The following is a 23,863-nucleotide window of genomic DNA, read 5'->3' as shown; positions in this document are numbered from 1 at the left end:
TTCTTGGCCCCTTTGTCAAATATCAGGTGGCTGAAATTGCATGTATTCATAATTGGGTCTCCACTTTTGTTCCATTGATCTACAGGTCTATTTTTGTGCCAGTACCATATTGTTTTTATGACTATAGCTCTGTAATATAGCTAGAAATCTGATACAGTAATCCCCCCAGCATTGCTCTTAGTGCTCAGGGTTGCATTAGCTATCCAAGGTCTTTTGTGCTTCCATATGAATCTTAGGATGGTTTTTTTCCAATTCTGTGAAAAATTTCATGGGGATTTTGATTGGCATTGCATTGCATCTATAAATGGCTTTTAGCAAGATGGCCATTTTCACAACATTAATTCTTCCAATCCATGAGCGTGGGAGGTCCTTCAATCTTCTGGTATCTTCCTCAATCTCTTTCTTTAAAGATTTAAACATTTTATTTTAGAGGTCTTTAATGTCTTTGGTTAGGTTTATTCCAAGATAATTTTTTTGAGGCTATTGTGAAAGGGAGTGTTTCCAGGCACTCTTTCTCTGATTGCTTGTTATTGGTATATAGAAAGGCTACAGACTTTTATAGATTAATTTTGTAACCTGCCATTTTACTGAAAGTGTCAATAATTTCTAGGAGTTTTCTGGTGGAATTTTTGAGATTTCTTATATATGATATATCATTTGCAAAAGAGATAATTTGATCTCTTCCAATTATTACTCCTTTAATTTCCTTCTCTTGTCTTATTGCTCTTGCAAGAGTTTCAAGCACTATGCTAAAAAGGAGTGGAGGTAGTGGACAGCCTTGTCTGGTTACTGATTTTAATGGCACTGCTTCCAGTTTTTCTCCATTTAGAATGATGTTGCCTGTGGGTTTGTTGTATATGGCTTTAATTATGTTGAGGTATGCTCCTTCTAGGACTTCGAACATAAATGTGTGTTGAATTTTGTCAAAGGCCTTCTCTGCATCTATCGAGATGACCATGTCATTCTTATCTTTGAGCCCATTTATATGATTTATGGATTTATGTATATTGAACCATCCCTGCATCTCTGGAATAAAGTCAACTTGATCATGGTGGATGATCTTTTTGATCTGTGTCTGTATGTGGTTTGCAAGTAAGTATCTTGTTGAGAATTTTTTGCATCTGTGTTCACTAAGGATATGGGTCTATAGTTTTCCTTTTTTGGTTGTATCTTTACCTGATTTTGGTATTAGAGAGATACTGGCCTCATAGAAGGAATGTGGAAGTTTTCCCACCATTTCTATCTTTTTGAATAAATTAAGTAGTATTGGATATAGATTTTCTTTAAATATCTGGTAGAATTCTGCTGTAAATCCATCTAGTCCTGGGCTGGTTTAGCTCAGGAAGTTTTGTGTTGGCCTCCCCTTGCCCAAACTCTGCTGCTACTGGGAGACCACTGTGCACCGGTCCCCATCAAGGAAGGTCGGGGTGAGGAGAGAGACCAATGGAGTGAGAGGTGCCTTGGTCAGCAGTGAGTACAGCAGGAAGAAACACCCGAGAGGCTGTGTCATTGGACAGCTCATGTATTATGGTGGAAGCAGATGTTTATATAGGAAAGATTCATGGGCAAAGAGGTGGGGTTGGTTCTCTGGCAGGCAGGCAGGTAGGGGGTGGGACAGGGCTTCTAAGACTACATGGCTTTTGTCCTGTCCTCCAGTCACCTGATCTACAAGAGATCCGGTTAAGATTAAAGCATTTGAGAGGCACTTAGAGTTATAAACTTCCCTCTAAGGACTGCTTTCAGCATGTCCCAGAGGTTTTGTTGTGTTGTATTGTCCTTTTCATGTAGTTCCAGGAATACTTTTATTTCTCTCTTAGTTTCTTTTTACCCATTCATCATTCAGCAGTGTGTTGTTCAATCTCAATGTGTTCATGTAGTTTCTAAGGGCTTCTTCCGGTGTTGATTTTAAGCTATATTGCATTGCAGTCTATAGAATGCATGGAATTGTTTCAATCTTTTTGTATTTGTTGAAGCTTGTTTTGTGCCACAGTATGTGGTTGGTTTTGCAGAAAGTTCCATGGGGTGCTAAATAGAAAGTATATTCTTTGGTGCTTGGGTGGAATATTTGGTAGATGTCTGTTAGGTCCATTTGATGTACGGTATTGTTTAATTCAGATGTCTTTCTGTTAATTCTCTGTCCTTTTGACCTACCTAATGGAGACAATGGGGTGCTGAAGTCCCCTACTATTAATGAGTTGGGATTAATCTGTGTCTTAAAGTCCTGTAGTACTGTTTTTATGAAGTTGGGTGCACCAGAACTTGGTGAGTATATGTTATGATTATAATATCTTTTTGGCCAATTGTTCCTTTGATCAGAATGAATGGCCCTCTTTGTCTCTTCTGATTAGTTTTAGTTTGAAGTCTATTTTGTCAGATATTAGAATTGCAACTCCTGCTTTTTACTTAGTACCATTTGCTTGTAATATTTTCCATCTTTTCACCTTAAGGTAGTGCCTGTCCTTGAAAGTGAGATGGGTTTCTTGCAGACAACAAAAAGATGGGTTTTGTTTCATAATTCATTGAAATAGTCTGTGTCTTTTGACTGGGGAGTTCAGTCCATTGATATTTAAAGTTCTTAATGAAAGATGTGTATTGATTCCTGTTGTTTTGATTTCTCTTTGGATTCTTGGTGTGATTGTGTGTTTCTATAGCTATAGCTTTATTAGGTTTCTTTCTGTTACCCCTTTGATATAGTCATTCCTTTCTTCAGCTTTTTGTATTGCTTCAAGAACTGTCTGAATGGCTGGTTTTGTGGCCCTGAATTCTTTCAGCCTATTTACATCATGGAAGATTTTTCTTTCCCCTTCAACTATAATAGACATTTTGGCTGGGTAAAGTAATCTGGATTGGCCTCTATGGTCATTTAGAATTGGGAATACTTTGGTGCAGGCTCTTCTGGCTTTCATAGTTTGCACTGAAATGTCAGCTGTAATTGCGATGGGTTTTCCTTTATATGTGACTTACTGTTTTTCTTTTTCAGCTTTCAGTATTCTCTCTTTGTTCTGTAAACTTAGTGTTTTTACTATGATGTGCCATGGAGAGTTTCTTTTCCTGTCCTGTGTAATTGGTGTTCTATTTGCTTCTTGTATTTGTATGGGCATGTCTTTCTTTAAGTTTGGGAAATTTTCTTCCACAATTCTGTTGAAGATCTGGTCCATGCCATTGTCTTGGGATTCTTCTCCTTCTTGTATGCCTATGATTCATAAGTTTGGTCTTTTTATGGTGTCACACAATTCCTGCATATTCCATTCTTGTGTTTTCTTAAATTTTTCGTAATGTTTGCTTGAGTGGTCGAATTTGTCTACTTTAACTTCCAGTCTTGATATTCTGTTTTCCATTTTGATCATTCTATTGGTGAGGCTTTCTCCTGTCATTTCTAATTGGCTTATTGAGTGCTACACGTCCTTCTTCATTTCAGCCTGAGAATTCTTCAATATTTGTAACTTTTCTGAATTCATTCAGAAGTTTATTCTTATCTCCTTTCAGTTCTTTGATTTATGTGTTCTTTAAATTCACTGAATTCTTTCATCATGTTTATAATTGTTCTTTTAAATTTCTTGCCCTGTGTTATCTCTTGAGGGTTCTCATTGTACTCCTTTACAGGACTGTTGGTACTTGGTGGGGATATATTATTTGGGTTTTTCATGTTATTATTATTTTTTTTTTTGCTTTGACTTTGATATGTGGACTTCTTTTGTTGTTTCTGATTCTTGTGTGAGACTCAGGCCTTCCTTTGTTGAGTTTAGGTCTGCTTCTGTTTGTAAACTTTATGTGCCTCTGTGGTTTACTTGTTGGGCATGAAAAGCTGGTTGGTCCAGGCTTCAGGCTCTCTCTTTTGATTTTATATTGGAGGGGCTAGATGGCTTTCCTCCTGCTGCTCAGGATTTTCCACAGAGGCCCAAGTTGGATGAGGATCAGATGGTCTCAGGCTTTCTCCTAAGGCCTGGATTCCTCTAGTCAGCAGGCACAGTACAATCTGGGAGGATTGCTAGGTAGAGGTAAGATTCAGGACTCTCAGGCAGTCACGGAAGGAGGCTGGTGTCAGGAATCCAGGTTCGGGGTGGGACAGCCAGGGATGACGGCTAGTCTCAGGTATGCTGAGGTAGGGTAGGGAACAGGCTTTGAAGGCTCCAGGGGACTAGACTGAGGAATTGGGTTGGTCTGGGTGTAAAGGATTAGGAAACAGTGGGGAGTCTGGGCTAAGAGGGTAGTCCAGAGGTCTGGGGTATTAAGAGAAGAAATGGGCCAGTGCCCACACTAGGAGGAAAGATGGCATGGGGGAGCTGGGAGGGTGAATGAGGTTGAGGGGGTCAAGGCATGGTCTATTACTCTATTTTCATATTATGTTTATCTCTTGGTAGTGATTGTTGGCTGCAGACGGTATTCTACCCTCAGAGAAGGACTAGAAATAGAGCCTGGTGTGCTGAACACCAGCCCAACAGACAAAATTGACCTTAATGCTACTACAGCCTAGTCCCTCCTGAACACTGCAAATGCTTCCACTGAAAGAAGAAAAGTGACTTACAAAGAATAGTCCAGTAATTGATGTACAAATCCCAGTGTGGAGACACAAGTAACGTGAAAAACCAAGACATATCTCCTCTCAGAACTACCAAGCCCAGAGTAATGGCCCCAATGAAAGTGTATTAAACAAAATTTCAGGTAAAGAATTTAAAAGACAGATTATAAATGCAATAAAAATCAAAGTGAATAAAATCCTGAATTAGTTACAAGAGAAAATAAACAAATAGTTGCCTTAAATAAGGAAATCAATGAAAGATATGTAAATGGAATTCAATAAAAAGAGAAATAGTGAGAAACTATCAAATGGGAATGCTGAAAATGAAAAATTCAATAAGCCAAATAAAATGCTCAGTGGAAATCCTTACAAGTAGAATGGATCAGAAGGAGGACAGAATATCAGGGAATGAAGATGAGATCGAGAAACTGGAACATTTAGTCAAGGACAATGATAAATTAATGAAAATGGAGGTATGGAACATGGGAGATTAAAAAAATTATGCATATGAATATTATGGCTGCATGTATGTAAGTGCACCTATGTCTTGCAATGCCTGCAGAGATCAGAAGAAGATAACAGATCCTTTGGAACTGGAGTTACAGATGATTGTTAGCTGCCATGGGGGTGCAAGAGCAGCCAGTGCTCTTAACCACGGAGCCATCTCTCCAGCCATGAACATGGGAGATTTTGAGGACAACATATAAAAACTAAATCTGTGAATTAAAGGCACAGAATTTCTTGCCAAAGGCATAGAAAGTATTTTCAATACAATTATAGGAAAAAAATATGCTAAATCCACAAAACAAGATGCACGTCCTGTTACAAGAGGTATATAGAACACAAAATACCCAAGACCATCCCCTGTGTAAAAGAATATCCCTACCTCATATCCCAGTTAAAACACTAACTATACAGAATAAGAAAATGTATTGAATATACCAGGGGGGAAACACCGAGTCACATATAAAGGCAGGCCCATCAGATTATCAGTAGAATTCTGAATAGAAATGATGTATTTCAGGTTCTGAAAGACAACAACTGCCAACCCAGACAAAACTGTCATTATTGATGGAGAAAAATATTCCACGATAAAAACAGACTAAAGTAATTTACAAACACTAAGCTAATTCTAGGGAGGACACTGGAAGAAATTCTTCAGACCAAAGAGAATCACAAGCATTTTCAAGAGGCTACAAGGAAAAAATAAACAATACTACAACATTAATTAAACAATTGAGGATTAATGAAACAGTAGTTACTACAAAATCAACAAATGACAGGAATTAATATGTACCTTTTAATATAACTACAAATATTAATTATCTCAATTCCATATCAAAAGACATAGACTAAAAGATTGGTTTAAAAAATAAGATCTGTGTAGTTGCTACCTCCAAGAAACACATCTCACCATCAAAATAGTACCTTAGTGTGAAAGGATGGAAAAAAGGTATTTTAAGCAAGTGGAAATGAGAAACAAGATGGTGTCACTATTCTAATATCTGACAAAATAGACTCCAAACAAAATTAGTCAGAAGGGATGAATAAGGTCACTTCATACTGATTGATGAAACAATTTATGAAAATAACATTAAAATTCTAAACATATATGTGCTGAACATGGGTGCATCCAATTTCATAAGACAAATACTACTAGATATAAAACAAAGATTAACTACAGCACAACAATAATGGGTGACTTCAATATCTGATTCTCACCACCAACAATAACAAAACAGATGAATATTTAACAGGGTTACATGGCATCATAAATCAAATGAACCTAACAGATATCTACAGACCATTCCATTCAAACACTGCAGAATACACAGTCTCAGTAGCAAATAGAACTTTTTGTAAAATAGATCATATAATAAGACACAAAGCAAATCTCAATAAATATAGTAAAATTGAAACAATTTCTTGTATCCTATCTGATCACAATGGAATAAAACAAGAAATTGATAGTAACAGAAGGGTGTGGTGGCGCACGCCTTTAATCCCAGCATGCAGTAGGCAGAGGCAGGCGGATCTCTGTGAGTTCAAGGCCAGTCTGGTCTACATAGTGAGTTCCAGGACAGCTGGGGAGCTGAGGCTACAGGAAGACCCTGTCTCAAAAAGACCAAGAAAAAAAAAAAGAAGAAGAAAAAGAAAATAGAAACACTAGTGGGAATTAAACATACACTGCTGAATGATGAAATGGTCATTGAAGAAATCAAGAAAATTATAAAAAAAAAACCCACAGAATTGAATGAAAACAAAAACACAACACACTAAAACCAATGAAAATGGCCCTAATAGGGAAGTTCATAGCTACAAATGCTAACATTAAAAAAATCAGGGGCATCTCAAGTAAATGACTTTGTGATGTACCTTAGAGTTTTGGAAAATAAAGAGCAAGTCAAACCCAAATGCAGTAGATGGAAACATAAAAAAAATGTGAATCACCATGATGAAGATGGCTTCATTCCAGAGATAGGAAATGGTTCAATATATGTTAATCAATAAATATAATAATTGCATAAATGGACTCAAGGACAGAAATCACATGATCATTTAAATAGATACAGAAAAGCCATTTAACAAAATCCACCATCACTTCATGATAAAAGCCTTGACGAGAGTAGGAAGAGCAGGAACATCTCTCAACCTAATAAAAGTTATATAGGACAAACCTATAGTCAACATTGTGCTAAATGAAGAAAAATAAAGCATTTCACTAAGATCAGGAACACAAGAAGGGTGCTGACTCTACTATTCAATACAGTGCTTGAAGTCTTAGCTGGAGGAATAAGACAAGAGAAGGAAGTAAAAAGGATAAATATAGGAAAGGAAATAGTTTAAAAGATCTTTATTTACAGATTATATTGTTCTATATATAAGAGGCCCTAAAGGCTCTACCAGAAAACATTAGAGCTGATCAGCACTTTCAGCAAAGTGGCACAATACAGAATTAACATAAAAAATTAGTAACTCTCTATATACCAATGACAAACACACTGAAAAATAAATAAGAGAAATAATCCCACTAACAGTAACACTAATCGAATACAAATATAGCCAAGGAAGTGACTCTCCAATAAAAACTAAAATGCTGAAGAAGGAACTTGAGGAAGATATCAGAAGTTGAAAAGACCTCCCATGCTCATTATCAGAAGAATCTTACCAAAAGCAATCTACAGATTCAATGCAATCCCATTATAAACCTGCACCATTCTTCACAGAACTAGAAATCAATATTACAGTTTACACAGAGACACAGAAGACCCTAGACAACTAAGGCAATCTTAAGCAAGAAAAATAAAGATGGAGGTGCCATCTCTGATTTCAGGTTATGCTACAGATCTATAGTAATAAAAAGCAGCCTAGTATTGGCACAAAAACAGAAAGACAGGTCAATGGATGATGGTCTCAGGTATGAACACATGTGACTCATACAGCCACCTGATTTTTCACAAAGAAAATACACATTGGAGAAACAAGCATTTTCAACAGATATTTCTAGAAAAACCAGGTGTCTACATGTAGAAGAATGAGACTAGTTCTTCATCTGTCACAAAAGTTAACTCCAAACAGATCAAAATCTTAAAGTGATACCTGAATCTTGGAACCACTAGAGGAAAAAAAATAGGGAAAACACTAGAAAGTGTAGGCATAAGTAAAGTCTTTCTGAATAGGTTGCTTGGGAGAAATAATGCCAATAATCAACAAATGGAACCTTGTGAAGAAAAAAAAAAAACTTCCATGTAGCAAAGGTGATGTTAACTGAGTGAAGAGGCAGCCCACAGAATGGGAGAGAATCATTACCAGCTCTGTGTATCCCATGGAAGATTAATATCTGCACTATGCAAACTATTAAAAGAACTAAACAAGAAAATACAACCCAATTAAATTGGCCTAAGGAACTGAATAGAGAGTTGTGAAAAGAAAGAAATGACCAATAAATATTTTTTAAAGTGTCCAATATCCTTAGCCATCAGATAAATGCAAATTAAACTACTCTGAGGTCCTATCTCACCCCAGTTAGAACATCAGTAATAAAAAAATGATAACAAATGCTAGTGAGAATGTGGAAAAGAGAACTCTTATTCACTTGGTGGGTGTATAAACTGGTTTGGACATTATAGAAATTAATGTGGAAGTTTCTAAAAAGCTAAACATAGAACTACCATACAATCCAACAGTAACATTCCTAGGCATATATCCAAAGGACTCTGTATCTTACTATAGAGTTACTTGTACATCCATGTTACTGCTGTTCTATTCACAATAGTAAATAAATGGAATCAGCCTAAATGTCCATTAGCCAATGAGTAAATAATGAAAATGTGGTACATACACAAAACAGGATTTTGTTTAGCTGTAAAGAAAAATGAAATTATGAAATTAGCAGGAAAATGGATGCAGCAACTGGAAGATTTTATATTAAGTGAACTAACAGGGTCAGAAAAACAAATATGATATGTTCTCTCTAATATGTAGATACTAGCTTCTAGTTTTTATATACGTGCATTAATGTGGGAGTGAATATGTGTAGAGTCCAGGAAACGGGCATATGAAAGAGGAGAAAGGGGCATTACCTGTTGGGGAGAAAGTAGTAGAGCCTATGTGATACAAAAGTGAAAAGGGAATGCTGGAGATGGAAAGGTTTAAGCAGGAAGTAGGGGGTTGGAAGGTGTGTGAGAGGGTCAGGGGAGGGTCAACCCAAATTAAGGATGTATGAAAAAGCCACAAACAAAGATGATACTTGGCAAAGCTAATTAAAAATACAATAACAAAAATAATGTTTTAATGGTGGCACCCTGTGTGGGTGGATAAAGCTCCTCCTAGAAGCTACAGGTTACTAAAAGAAAATGCCAGTGCCAGGGTGGGTTACCTCCCTATGAGATGTTAGTTAGCAAGGTCTTCAAGTTCCCCAAACAATACAGGCAATTGCCACTGCTGTTAGAGGTCCACCAGAACTAGGGTTCTAGTCCCTGCTGCTGAAGATACCACATGCTCTGGTTTCAGGACATAGAGAAATCAAGCTGGAATTCAGCTGGAAGCGTCCATCTTTCTGGCTAGCCCTCTCTAGTTCCAGAAAGTCCTATACAGGCATTGGGGGAGAATTGTAATCAACAATATTAATCAGCTGTGAACAATACCAACTGGCTAGTCAAGATGTGCCCACTAATGCAACAGTGGAAAGTCTGTGATAGGGTTAGTAACAACCCACCTTCTGATTGGATCAGGCCACATCCAGGGGAGGGAATTCATATTTGGTATTGTGAGTTCAATTAAAAGCCTATATCACGGAAGGTCATAGACTCTAGTGGGGAAGCTACAACTGTAGTTTTGCTATGTGGACATGCCATGCCCATTGAATTGCCTTCTAATTAGCTATGCTTATGCCTGTAGGTTAGTGCTGCTATCAGCTTTGTTCAGAGAAGCTTGTTTTTGTAGTGGACAACAGTAACTGTTTAAAGCGAAGATAATTAATGACTGTCGAATGCTCATTCCTAAATGAGACATCTATATTATATCATTCTCTTAAGCATGAGAGAACATTGTGGAAGAGGGAGGTAGAAAGAATGTAACAGTGGAGGGATAGATGAAATAGTGTTATCCTATCTTCTGGGTATGGCATGGCTCTTGAACTCTTGAACTCACAGCAGCTGGTTACTCGCACAAGACTTGCACAAGATGGGGCCTGTCAACATCTTGCCTTTTAAGGGACAGGGGTTCATGAGACATAACACCTCCATGAGGATTTATAGATTTATAGTCAGTTAATGGTTGATGGAGGAGGGAAAAGGAGAATTTCCTTCAGCGGTGTAGCCACTGGTACATAACCCTTCACTTACGCTTCTGCAAGCAACCCTAATAAAACTCATTGGGTCATTAAAAGACATGAAAATAGAAAGGGGCTAGGTGGGAGGAACAAGGGGATTAGCAAGAGTGGGAGGGGTCAAAAGAGGGTAAGGAGGTGGGTATGATGAAAATGCATTATGTACATGAAACCCAATATTATGTATAATTAATATATGCTAATAAAAGCATGGACCATTACATATGATAAATATATGTGGATAAAAATACACAGCTCTGTGTGGTGGCTAATGTTGGATACTTGCATAATTCTGTCACTTTTCTAGTGTTCTTTCCAGGGATGTCATGTTGAAGTGTTAGGAGAGAGCTGCCACTGGACCCTGTGCCTTGATACTCTACGGCTCTTCCTACTTCCCCAGCACTTCTCTGACCACTCAAAGGTTCTGCTGCTGTAGTCATCCACATTTGCTTTGTTTCCAGCAGTGTTTCCCTTCTGTGTCATATTAAAGTGCTTTCAAGGACAGTCATGGGACAAGCCCAAGGCAACTGAGCTACCTCGGGTAATAGTGTCACAGTGAGAATGCTAGATGCCTCCGCATTGCCTTTCTTTCCAAATTCCTGTTGCTAAAACTGTCTTCCAATCATGATCTTCATTAAATTACTCAGTACTTCTGAGTACTTAGAAAACCGAGAAAGATATGTATTATTTCATCATAAAAGAGATAAAAATGTAAATAAAAAAGTCAAGCCAAACTCCTGAAACTTGTTTCTGCACAGACTGTGCTGGGCTTTATATGAAACCCCTTTGCTCATTCTGGGATGTCTGCTCCACCTTCATGTTCTGGCAGAAGGAGAGGTAGAGCTGCCATCTGTCTTTATTTTTCTAACCCTCCACAGGACATCACAAAGTGGGCACTACAGGGACACTCAGCACTGCCAACTCCATTCCTTCACCCAAATGCTTGCTGCTTCTCTGCCCAGATTCCCGGCAGGGCTGGCACTGGGCCTCTGGCTGATGTCTGTCTGCTCTTTGGCTCTTTGGAAAAGGAAAGCAGGATTGGACTGGAGAGACCTCTGAAAAGCACAATTTAAAGGATTCTGACTTTTGGAGACATAGCCTCTCCCTGTAGGCACCGTACTCTCTCTCCTGTTACCTGTTTGCTCTATACCCGGGGTACCTGATCCCAGGACTGGATGGACACTGGCTGGTCTGACTATACGTCTGTTCTCTGTGAGGGGAGCTGGAATCTGCAGCTTTGTGCTTCTCTGTTATGATCTTTACAAGGTTAAGGACTATGACCTATTCAACATCGAATCTCAGAGCCTGACCTAGTGCTTGACTCATTGTTGGTGCTCAAAACATGCTTTTAAGAAGGTGAATGAGTAACAGAAATTAAGGAAGGCAAGAGTGGGCCATAGGAAGAGCATGGAATTTAGCTAGAGAGCTAAAATGGGTCTTATTCAAAGCTTTGCTGCTTAGTGGGAGTACAGCAAATTCCTGTTACCTTGTGAGCCTCAGGTTCCTCATCTCTCACATGCTGACAGTCACACTTGCCTCTTAGGGCTGCTGTAGGGATGAAATGATAGAGAAGAGCATAGCTCTTGGAACAGGCATGACAGGTCTTAAGGGGCATTTGCTCTTTACTGAGAAGTCCTGGTAGCTCAACAAAGAAGTAGGGACCTTGGTCCTCAGCATCCTCACTTTGGTTACCTTGGGGTCCTGGGAGGGCCATGGTAGAGACTGGTCCATGAGAAACTCTGAGTCATAGAGTGGCATTTCCTGCCCTAAAATGATTTGTTTACATTCCTCTCACCACCTGAGGTCTATGGAGGCATCTGTGGAAGCAAATACACTTCAGTTCCATTGAACTTTGTTCTTAGCACAGGCTTGGGAGGCTTAGTGAATGGGGTAGGACAGGGGAAAGCTCTGTGAACAGGAGGCCCACTTTCGGCTGGCTACTAATCAGTTGCTACCTTGAGCAAATCATACAGCCTCTCTTGGCCTAACTTTCTTTTTTTTTAATACTGGGCAGATGGCTACTGGGGAATTGTTCTAGATACTGTCTCACCTTTTGTTTATTTTATTGACTGCAATAGCAGGCCAGATGTCCATATGCAGCATACTTTTGGGGTATGGACAGATTTTGCTACATCTCTCCAAATGATGAGGGGGAACTAATAACTAAACTGATATTAGCAGTTTAGAAAAACGTTTTACTATGGACACTCAGCACAAGATTGGATCTGAGTTATATACAGTGTCTTTGCAAACGCTGGAAGTCTATGCTGTTTCTTCCCCACAAGGATAACAGAGCATGAGCGTGACAGGTATTCTTGTAGGTGACTGTGGTTCTGCTTTATTTTATTTGAGGTCATGGATTTTCAGTCTTGGATCTTGGTGAGGAGTAGCATATTTTTGTGATGTAATTCACAGTTGATCCTGGACACCTCTTTCCATTGTGGTATCAGAAATGAGACTGAATGGGTCAGATTCAGTTTTTTTTTTTTTTTTTTCAAAAGGAGCTTTTAGTTTCCCAGTTTCTGTTACTTTTACACACCCAGGACAGTATACCTATTTGACAGTAGGACACTATAATGGGGCAGATTGGCATAGAATGGGGTGGGAAAGGGGGGAACTCCAGAGCTGAAGAATTTTGTAAATCTTTTTCAGTGACTCACCCATTACAGACGTCATTCCCAATCATGGCATATATGACGATGGCTGGATGGTCCAACACCTGGTTCCTAGACAAGCTGAGGAGATGTGGAAGAGTCAGAGACGCTTTGTAATCAGCAACACAGGTCTTTGTATGACCATCCTCTTGGAAAATATTTCTGTTTTTCTTTCATTTCAGCAAAGCTAATCACCATTCCTGTTCTCCTCTTGTTCTCTATATTTCCCCATTAGAGAAAATACCACATTAGTTCATAAAATAAAAAGGGTGGATTGAAATCCCAGGTAAATAAAATAAAAAGGGTGGATTGAAATCCCAGGTAAATAAGCCCACTTCCACCTTTCATCTTCCTAGCATTGGTAACATCATCAACAAGCATAGGTGAGTTACCTGGGTTGCTAATGCCCAGTTTCATAGGACATTCTCAGAGCTGGGGGCCCCTACTCAGTTCATATAGGTAAAGACTTCTTGAGGCTTCTGATCTGGACACTACAACCTCATTTCAAATTGTAACCCTCAAATAGGCACAATAGTATTACCATGGTAGCTCATGGCTATACTCTCTGCACTTGGGAGGCTAAGGCAGGAGCATTGCATGAGTTGGAGGCCAGAATGGGTTACATAGTGAGCTCCGGACCAGTCTAGAGACCGTCTCAAAAATCAAAAACAAAATACCCCGAATTATTTTTTCTTATTTGTATAGCCAGAATATGATGTAGTCCTTTACAGTATTTCAGTGGCTTCCAATTCATATGCACTTAATTAATATAGCAATTCATATGCACTTAATATTTCTTTGTTGAGGACATACACAAATTAATCACTTCCTAAGGTTATTGGTCCAAGAAGAGGCCTCCCAGTTTTCAGATAGTGACTAACAGATGTTCAGTAGAAACGATCATGAGGTAATAAGAGGTTTTATTCCTTTTGAAATATGTTACCACATTTGAAAAACAATTTCTTAGATCTATCTTCCACTTACCTTCCTATAAAATTCTCCAGATTTTGGGAAGATGCACCTGAATAATTACAATTAAGAAAATAATTAAGTTAGTGAGTTTAAGTGATTCCAGCGACATGAGAGGCTGATTGGCTGAATTCGTGTGAGAAGTATCAGTGCTCAGTCATCAGAGGCTGTGCAGACTAGCACACTGATGGCGGTCATTTGCTTTCTGTGATTTTCTTCAGTGTTTCACCTTGGATTGCTCCTTTAGGGGTTTTCTGCCTACCTGGAATTATATTAACATAACCCAAAGCCCTTTGGATTCATGGGTTGCTAGACATTTCCTAAGCATGGGTGGGTAAATGCTTTAGTAGACGCATGAAAAAAGTATAAATCTGCCACCAAAGAGACAGATTACTCAAAATACTAAGGAACAAGTTGAAAAATCAGAGGAACAGTGAAAAAGCATTTTCGGGGAGCTGAACAACTCCCTGGAGACCCTCATTTAATGTCTTCCTGATATTCCCACTCACTCTTGAGGCTCCTTCAGGCTGTCTGGCTAGTGCCAGGCTCAGGTAGTATAGCTGACATATCTCAACTCCTTCTGTCATAGATGTAACCATCCTCCCTGAAACCCTGGTACCACTTGTAATGTGTCTCTTACATGAACATTGCATTTCATGACTATTTTCATCAATGAACTCTTAAATATCTACTAGCTCATTTAAACTTTATCATAATTGTGTGAAGCAGGCAGAGAGATATTCCATTTTATAGCTGAGGAAACTGAGGCTTACTTAAGTGACTTGGCCAAAGCCACACAACTACTAATTTAGAGAGCTGCAGTTCAGGCCAGGCCTGCTGCCTGCAGCTCTGGTTCCCTGTGGAACAGCAATCCTCATCTTGGAAGAGTGAATGCAAATAGCTTTGTTGCCTTCTTGTCCTTAGGAGGCTGGTCTGCCAGTACTCAATGAGTAGTTCTCTGGTGGATGACGCAGCTCAGTGGATAGGAGTAGAAAAATGACATCTAGTCACTTGCTACCGAATAATTCTTTTCATATTTCTGGAACTGGAGGCTTGGGAGACAGGTGCACGTTCTTACAGAGCTACATGAGAGGAATGGCAGTGCACAGTAAGGGCTTCCTTTGATGCTATGTGACCATTCAGTGATGGTCTCTGCCACACAGAAGCAATCACAGGCCATATCAGCAAGGGTTATGCTCTCACAGCTGAAACAGGAATGTACGACATCAAGTACACTTAACTATTGTGTAACCATCACCATTGTCCAGCTCCTGAACTTTTCCATCATCCCAAATTGAAACCCTGTAGTCATTCTTGATGTCTGATAGCTCCTGATGAACACCATTCTACTTTATATGTCTGAGTTTAATTGTTCTAGGCATTTCATATAGGTGAGTAATATAAAATTTATCCTTTTGTATCTGGCTTATTTCACTTAGCATCATGTCCTCCAGGTTCATCCCTGTTGTGGTCCACATTATAATTTGTTTTTTTTTTGTCTGTGTGTGAGTGCAACATGTACATGAAAAACCCACAGGTCAAGAAGAGGGTGTTGGACTCCCTGGAACTGGAGTTACACATGGTTATTACCTGCCGTGTAGGTGGTGGGAACCAAACCTGGATCCTTTGCAAGAGCAGTTAGTGCTCTTAAATGGTGAGTCATCTTTCCAGCCCAATTTCTTTCTTTTTAAGAGTTAGAGAAGTGCACCAAATGAGTCTGAAGTGCTGAGCTCCAGCTCCGTTTTGCTTATCATTCACCCATCAATGGACATTTCAGCTGTTTTCAACTTTTTGTTATTATAATCATTCTGCTCTGAACATTGGTATACAAATATAAATTCAGATTTGTGCTTTTAATTCTTTTGGGTGAATAGTTAATTGTAAGTGTCATTCCATAATGCAATTCTATGTTTAATTTTTTTTTTTGAGAAAGTGCCATTTTATCTTCCTTCCTTTTTGTAGTGAAGCAGGGTATTATTAAAGATGTACTCAGCCATACAAATTAAGGGCAGCCAGTCCATCTTGGCATATATAACATATCTGTCCACTCCATTAACCTATGAACACTAGCCACAAGTGTGGGTGCCTGTCTATACTTGAGGAGTACTGTCTATGTGGGTAGATAACATAATTCAGTGCAATTTTGGAAGCTTAGTGCCAAAACTTGAGAGACAAAACTTAGTGTGACTTGAGTCCTGTTATCTCTGCTTGGAGAGTTACCTGAATGAACACTGAGTCCTCAATGTAGAGATACTCTCTGGACAGCGAGTTGTTCTCTGCTGTCTTCCAGTGGGAAGGAGAGTACAACTTTCTCCCTGCCTAGGGCTGACTTGTGTCCTGTGGTGGCTCTCATCTCTGCTGGACCCTTCATTCAGTTATACTCCAGGGTTCTCAGTTTCCTATTTTTAGAATGATATGAATCAGAAGGTGTTTAGGTCTCGTTCTTTGATTTTTCTCTTAATGAGAAAGCTCAGGTCACGAGTGGGAAAACATTACAGACCAGGTGCCCCCAGCATCAAGGACATGTGGAATCTGATGTATGGAGAACCCACAGGGATTGAGGAAAACAAAAAAGAAAAGTTGTCATGGCTGGACAGGTTGTCCCTCCTCACAGCCAGTTTGACCTATGCCCCTTTACTACTCTGGACAAAGACAATATACCAGTTGTAATTAGCTGTAGTATATTTAAAAAGCAGCCACAAGTTGGAGGTGGTGGTGCACATCTGTAATCCCAGTATTACAGGGATTACTCAGGAAGCAGAAGAAGAAGGACCAAGAGTTTAAGGCCAACCTGGCCTGCATAGTGAGTGCTTCTCTAAAATAGCAAATAAACAAAAAATTAACAATGGACAGCTACCCAAGAAGCAAGGAATTGCCTGTTCTTTACCCAAATGCCCACTTTTTTTCTTGTACAGATTCTCTCTGCTCCAACGTTCTTGCATTTTTCATTTCCTTTTGGAAATCTCAGTTTTATAAGATTATCTAATGGCTTTGTGCCTCTCCCATTCCATCTCTGCTTTTTACATCTTTTTGCCAGACTCAACACTACATCTTTCTCCTTCCCAGTCTCTACTGCTCCCTTTTGTAGCTTTCTCCCAGCTGCTGATGCACCTGCCACTGGAGAAAATACTAAAGCTACTGTAATTGACAGACATGAACAGCAAAGAAAGACAGCTCCTAGCCTGTGCAACATGATAGAACAAGGCTAATATTTGATGAAGTTACAAAATTTGCAGTCTGCAATTATAGTTTCAGAGAAATGAAAAAAATGACTGGAATAGGAGAATTTTATTTATTAAGGTACTCCAATGAAGAACCTACATGTCTTCAGTTAAAAGTAGAAGGGTTCATGCAGTCCTTTAAAGTCTGAACTGTGTCAGGTATGGGCTTCATCTCGTGAAGCAGACCTTAAATACAATGGGAAGGTAGTTAGTTACTCCCACAACATTCATGCCACTATTGTACCAGTGGCATTCTTGCCAGGCCAGCTTTTGTTGTAGCTCACATTCATAGCTGGGCAAGGCTGATGATCCCTTTTCACTTTTGGTAGCATAGTACCTTGTAGCAGTATGAAAGCTAGCCAGTAGAGATGAATCTTTGAGGTCAGTACCAGTCTGATTTTTCCTTGTTTGTTCTACAACTCCTATATGTAGTGTCTTCAGCATTGGGGTCTTAACATCAAGCTCTGTCAGGTAATCAAGAGAAGGGACAATGGCTAATATTGTCTGAAGGTCTACGGGATCCTTGATCAACAGTTTCAAAAGAGGGAGTTCATTCCTGGCATTGAGTTTTTTCTTTGCTTGCCTATGGTGTCTAGTAGGGGCAATGTTCCCCTATTATAGGGTAACCCCTTTTAATATCTTTTTATATTGTATATGTATATATTTAAGAAGTTTCTATAGTGGTAGCCCTCCATATGACCTTTTCTCAAGGCCTTTAGTGTTATTTATCCCTACTCATACTCCCTCCTCTGCCCTGCACTCCCATTCACCACTCCGTGACTCCTTCCTAGTCCATTACTTCCCTTTCCCCCTTTATACCACTGCATTCTCTCTTCCTTCCCATAAAGCCTACCCTGCTCTCCATGGCTGTTCATCAGTTTCCTGATCTCTCTCGATTTTCTAGTTGAGAATAGCAGATGGTGATTAAAACAGAACCACAACTGGCCAACGTGTGGAGAATAAGAGACTGCAGAATGCTTATCCATGAGTAGGACATATATCAAAACTTTACCTCCTAAGACTCAGGGATCATTGTGGAAAAGGGGGAAGAAAGATTATAAGAGCCAGAGAAGGTAGATGGTCACAAGGAAACAGTTTTTCAGACAGTTGGGAAGAAGTTACTCATATGAACTCACAGCAGTGGTGACAGCATGCACAAGACCAAGGTAAACTCAAGCCAGACAAAAATATCAGCATAGAAGTATGGAAGTGAGTAAGAAGCTCCAGCGCTAGCTGAAGAACTATTGGCAATCACTAGCTACTGGGAGAGGGAGAGTCAGTTTTCTCTAAGGCTGTAATGGTTAACCAGGCTCCAGTGGATGGACCCACAGGGAAGGGCATTTGAGGATACAAATTTGACTCAATAGGCCTTAAAAATATGCTATTTACATGTAAATAAATAAATAAATAAGTATATAATAGAAATTAGGCAAGCGGGTAGTAACAGGCAGCAGATGGGGGAGGGGGTCTAAGTATAAGCAAAATACATTGTATGAAATTCACAAAAATGAAAAAACGTCTGGACGGTGTCTTTTAAATAGAGTGTATCACATTTCAAGAAGAGAAGGGCTGCGCATGATCTCAGTGACATGGCTTCACCCTCCCTTAGTGAATTCCACCTGGCGTTTCCACCGTAGGGTCAGTGTTTCCCATGCCGTCAAGCATCTCATGTTCTGTGCATCCTCTCAATGGGCCAAACAATTTTAACAGACTTCTAAGTGCAACTGTAACTTTTAGTGCCTGGCAATAGTTTCAAATTCTTCATGGAAAGAGAAGGAGAAAATTTAGATATAAGGAGGATAAATCATAAATTAATTCATTCCTTTTGTAAAATTTATTGAGTACTTAACTGTGCGCCAGTTGTTGTAATTGGTGCTGGGATAACAGTAATTAGAAAGGACACAACCCTTTCTTCTTTGGAAGCTTACTGTTATTAAACAAGTCATGAATATGAAGTGTTGGGGATTCAGAAAGCCCCAAGGGTTGGTGTCAAGCTGAGTTTTGAAACTTAACTGTTTCCTTCACTGGGGTCCTAAAATAGGAACTTGTTAATTTGATCCACAGTGTTGTTCAAGCAGTGCAGAGAAACAAAGTTCTAGTCTAGTGCTGTAATTGTTATGATTATCTGTGTAGACAGATAGAGCATATCTGGACTTTTTTGAGTTCTGTAGTTCACTCTATTTGGGGGGATTCTCTTTAAGGGAAAGGACATAAACACAAAACAAATCCCAACACTAGACAGAAAGTACAGTGCAGAGACAGAGTCATGACTAGTGGTGAAATATTGTGTGCTTACAAATTTACACCTAAGTAGGGTCAACAAGTAAGTGAGGGGCCTCTAAACCAGCAGCATTAGCTCTAAACCCAGCCTCTTGCCACTCTTGAGTCATGGAGCATTGGCCTTGGGTAGGGTCTTAACACATCTAGTCAGGTAGTACAGTTTATAGATGAGGCCCAGGAAGTGAAAGAGACATGTTGATTTCTCATGAGCAGCATCCTGGCAAGTAATCCATTTCAGAGAACAATTTCATCATTGCAATGTTTATTTCTCATAAACAGCAATGATTCAAAAAGGATTGTTTTAGTTCTTGTACAGGAATCTGTGAAAAGGACAATTAAGTACATTCTAGTTTATCGATCACAAATACACTCAAGCAACCCATGCAATGTCCTGAAGCAATGATCTGGACCAGAGGCCATAAGCCCAGATGCCTGCAGAGTCTGGCAAGTCAGTACTGATGAACCCAACCTAGAAAGAGCAGCAATTCCTCAGTCCAACGGACTTGTGCCATTTGGAAGGAGCACCCATGTTTCAGATTTGTCTTCACTATGGAAATTGGAAATATGGGATGTTATGCCAAAAAAAATCCCAATTTTTAGATGTTGGGATTTATATATATATAAACATTTTCTGTATTCCCTTTGACTTCTGATTAGCTTCCATCTAATGAGCAGTAGGGTCTTTATTTCATTTTTTGCTTATTTCATATGTCTGTGACAATCAGTTTTTTGAGACTAGAATTTTTTCCTAAAGTGTCAAACATAGATAGATGCACATTAAATGGCATTATCTGGGAAAGCAGGGAGGACACATGTTGGACTGTTTCCTGCATTGTGAAATATTCTTTGTTGACTTCTGAAGGTACCAGATTTTTGTTGCTATTGTTCCTGTTCCCTTGTTAACTCTCCAATCAAAGACTATATTTTCATTCTTTTTCATATCTGCTCCTTTTCTAAAGTGCCACATTCATCTTTTTATTAATTCTAAACAGTGTTCTTGGTATAGGTCATACAACTCTCTGATTTCAACTCTTGTCTGTGTGCTCCTGATTTCTAATGCTCCATCTGAGCCTAGACATTTTCCTTGAGCCTTGATCCATGATCCATATATCCAGCTGCTTAACAGAACACCTCTCCAAAGATGTTTCTCAGATACTTCAAGTGGAACTGTTGGAAAGTGAATGTTATCCTCCACAACCTGTTCCCCTATTCCTAATCTGGGTTAATATTCAATGATCTATTCACATTACTAAAATATGTCATCATGTCATCTTTCTTTGCCTCTCATTGTCTCTCATCTCCATCACGCAATTGGTGATAAATGAAGCCCTCTTCATTCTACTTCTTGAACATTCTTTATTGATTAGACTTTTCACCATCCCTACCACTTAGACTCTTGTTATGACTGCTTAAGTACTTTCCAGGGAATTGCTTCCTCTTTTCTAATTTCTGTATATTCTCTAGAGATATCCCATCCACATAAAATATCATGTCAATTCTTACTTAAAAACCTCTGTGGGAGTCTTACCATCAATAGGATCATACTAAATCATCTAAAATAGACTCTCAAGGTATTCTGCTGGTTAGGTTTCTGTGTATATTGCTGTGACACTTGCTCTGAGCTTCCCAAGTGTGTGCTTCATGAAGGGTCTTCAGTCATCAAACAACCCAGGAAGCAAGGTCTTTTTAAAATGGTACCCTGTTGCTGTGTCAGTTTGGTGCCTAGTGCCACTAAGAGAGGGGTTTTCCTGGCTCTCCTCCTCCCAGTGCTGCTTTGACCTATCTCTTGTCTGGTTGCCCCCTCTTTTCCTGCTCTTTTGTATGTGGTGCATACAAGTGAGTGTTCAGGTAAGTGCACCTGCATGTGTTCGTGTGGAGACTAGAGGAGGACACTGGGTCTTTTCCTCTAACACTGTTTACCTTATTGCCTTGAGATAGGGTCTCTTACTGAACCAGAGGATGGTTGTTTTGGCTAGGCTGGCTGGCCAGCAAGCTCTTGGGATATGCCTGTCTCCTCCTCTCAATGCTGGGGTTAAGGTCATAAGTAGCCAAGACTGACTTTTCATGTGGGTGCTGGGAATTTGAATTCAGGCATGCATGCTGGCGGAGCTAGCTCTCTTATTCTCTGAAGCGTCTCCCCAGCCCCTTCCTGCTCTTCAATGTCCATTGCTGACAGTACAGTGCAGGTTTTCTGGGCCTCCTTGTTTTAAGCTGTGGCTCCCTTCCTCTACTGTTTTTCCTTCCTCTCAATGGAATTGTGAGCTCCCCAGATGCCTCCATCCCTCTAGAACAGACTGGACTTTCCTGCTTTGTGAAGATCTCTATTTTACTTTCCTATTAAAGTCACAGCTGTTTGGGCTCTGCCCACCTCTTCTGATAGCTTTATCCAGTCTCTCCCAGTTTATTTCCTGGAGATTCTAGCAGACCGTGTCTGCATGTCATCTGCCAACTTCCTTTCTCCACATGAATCTGATTTTAAATGATGGAGATTTTTCTTGTAGTTTTGTAATGTACCAGGCATTTTCAGGAGAATGATTTGTCGAAACAAATAACATGAGATATTTGAATTATTTCTTTTCTCTAAAAATGTTTTCTTGTAATAAACAGAAACATTCAGATTAATATATTGATCTTGAGCTCAAAAAATCATAGGCATTTAATAATTGTTTGTTGTGACAGTTTCTGATAATGTTTCTACTACTGAGAATGCTTTCACATCACAAGTGTGATTCTGAATTTCAGTGACATATTAGATAAATTCCCTAAAAACTTTTTTTAGAAGGGTAGAATAGTCTTTGAATTGTGGCTCCAGCCCATCTCCCTGTAACAGAGATTTACAAGCATCCTCCATCTGTGTTGAGTTTCTCTATCTCTCCCCAAAGCTGTTTTGTCTTCAGACTCTCCCTGTCCCCATCACCATCTCCCTGTACCTTTTGGATCCTATATCACTCTCTGAGGCTGCCTGCTCAAACTTTTAACTTCATTGCGTAGTCTTCTACTTCTCCAGACAGTTAAGTATCTCTCACCCCAGAGGCCACAACTTGTCTTTGTGTGATTACTTTCTTATCTCTCTTATCTCTCTCTTTCCTATTTATTCATGATCCTCTTGAAGGCAGGAAGGAAGTAAAGGGCAGAGGCAAAGGCACATCCAAGGTGCTTCGGGCTTACAGAAATGCTGAGGACATTGAAGCTGTCAACAGGAGTAGTTCAGTATGCTGTCCTTCATCTAAAGATCTAAACAAATCAGATTATTGACTTCAGGACACTGACAAGTACTTTTCTTTTTTTTTTTTTTTTTTTTTTTTAGACAGGGTCTCCTTGTGGCCCCTGCTGGCCTGGAACTCATTATGTAGACCAGGCTGGCCTACAACTCACAGAGATCCACCTGCCTGTGCCCCCCCCTCTCCCTGGGTGCTGGGACTAAAGGTGTGTGCCACCATGCCCAGAGGCAAATACATTTTTAAAGTAAGGAATTTGTTTCTGAACCTTCCCTCTTAGGGGTATGGATCCTAGCATGATGAAAATCTTGACAAAACAGCAGGATTAGAACTCATCACATGATCATTATCATGAGCCCCATTCTTACTCAGACAGGTTTGTTTATTTTCTATCAGAAAATACTGACAAAAGTAACTTAAGGGAAAAGGGTTTATTCAAGCTTATAGTTCAAAGCATAGTTCATCATATTGGGGAACTGGGGAAGTCACAACAGCAGGAGCTTGAAGCAGCTGGTCACATTGCATCCACAGCAAGAGCAGAGAGAGAGTGAATTCAAACATGCCAGTGCTCAGCTCTCTTTCTCCACTATTATACAGTCCAGGATCCCCTTAGGGAATGGTGCCACTTGCAGTGGGTGGGTCTTCCCATCTCAATTAACAAAATCAAGAAATTCTCCCTGAGGGATTACTGTACCAGATCTCAAAGTATACTAAAGAGCTATAGTCATAAAAACAGCATGGTACTGACACAAAAATAGCCACATAGATCAATGGAACATCATTGAAGATCCAAACCCGAGTACATGCAATTTCAGCCACCTGATATTTGACAAAGGTGCCAAGAACACAAGTGGAGGAAAGAGCATCTTCAACAAATGGTGCTGGCAAAATGGGATCTCCACCTGTAGAAGAATGAAACTAGATCTTTATCTTTCACCTTGCACAAAAGTCAACTCCAAATGAATCAAAGACCTCAATGTGAAACTGGAAACCCTGAAACTATTAGAAAAAAATATTGGCAATAACTGACAAGATATAGATGTAGGAAAGGGTTTTCTAAATCACACAGAAGTTGCTCAGGAATTAAGGTCAGCAATCAACAAGTGGGACCTCATTAAAATAAAAGGCTCCTGTAAAGCAAAAGAAACAATCAAAAAAGTGAAGAGAAAACC

The 23,863-nt window shown here is 39.5% G+C and overlaps 1 protein-coding gene across 1 annotated transcript in view; it reads right to left on the bottom strand.

The window, feature by feature from the left end:
• Aoah (acyloxyacyl hydrolase) overlaps positions 1-23,863 on the bottom strand; it is a 255,067-nt gene that overhangs the window by 48,947 nt on the left and 182,257 nt on the right. Inside the window, exons 14-15 of the mRNA XM_008845432.3 lie at positions 13,988-14,024; positions 13,010-13,084 (exon numbers count right to left, since the gene is read on the bottom strand). Coding sequence (XP_008843654.1) covers positions 13,010-13,084; positions 13,988-14,024 — 112 coding nt within the window. The remainder of the gene's footprint in view (positions 1-13,009; positions 13,085-13,987; positions 14,025-23,863) is intronic.

The sequence above is a fragment of the Nannospalax galili genome, unplaced genomic scaffold, assembly GCF_000622305.1.
Source record: "Nannospalax galili isolate Female #2095 unplaced genomic scaffold, S.galili_v1.0 scaffold962, whole genome shotgun sequence".
Lineage (NCBI taxonomy): Eukaryota > Metazoa > Chordata > Mammalia > Rodentia > Spalacidae > Nannospalax > Nannospalax galili.
The sequence above is the reverse complement of the archived record's forward strand: the minus strand, read 5'-3'. Positions and strand labels throughout refer to the sequence as shown.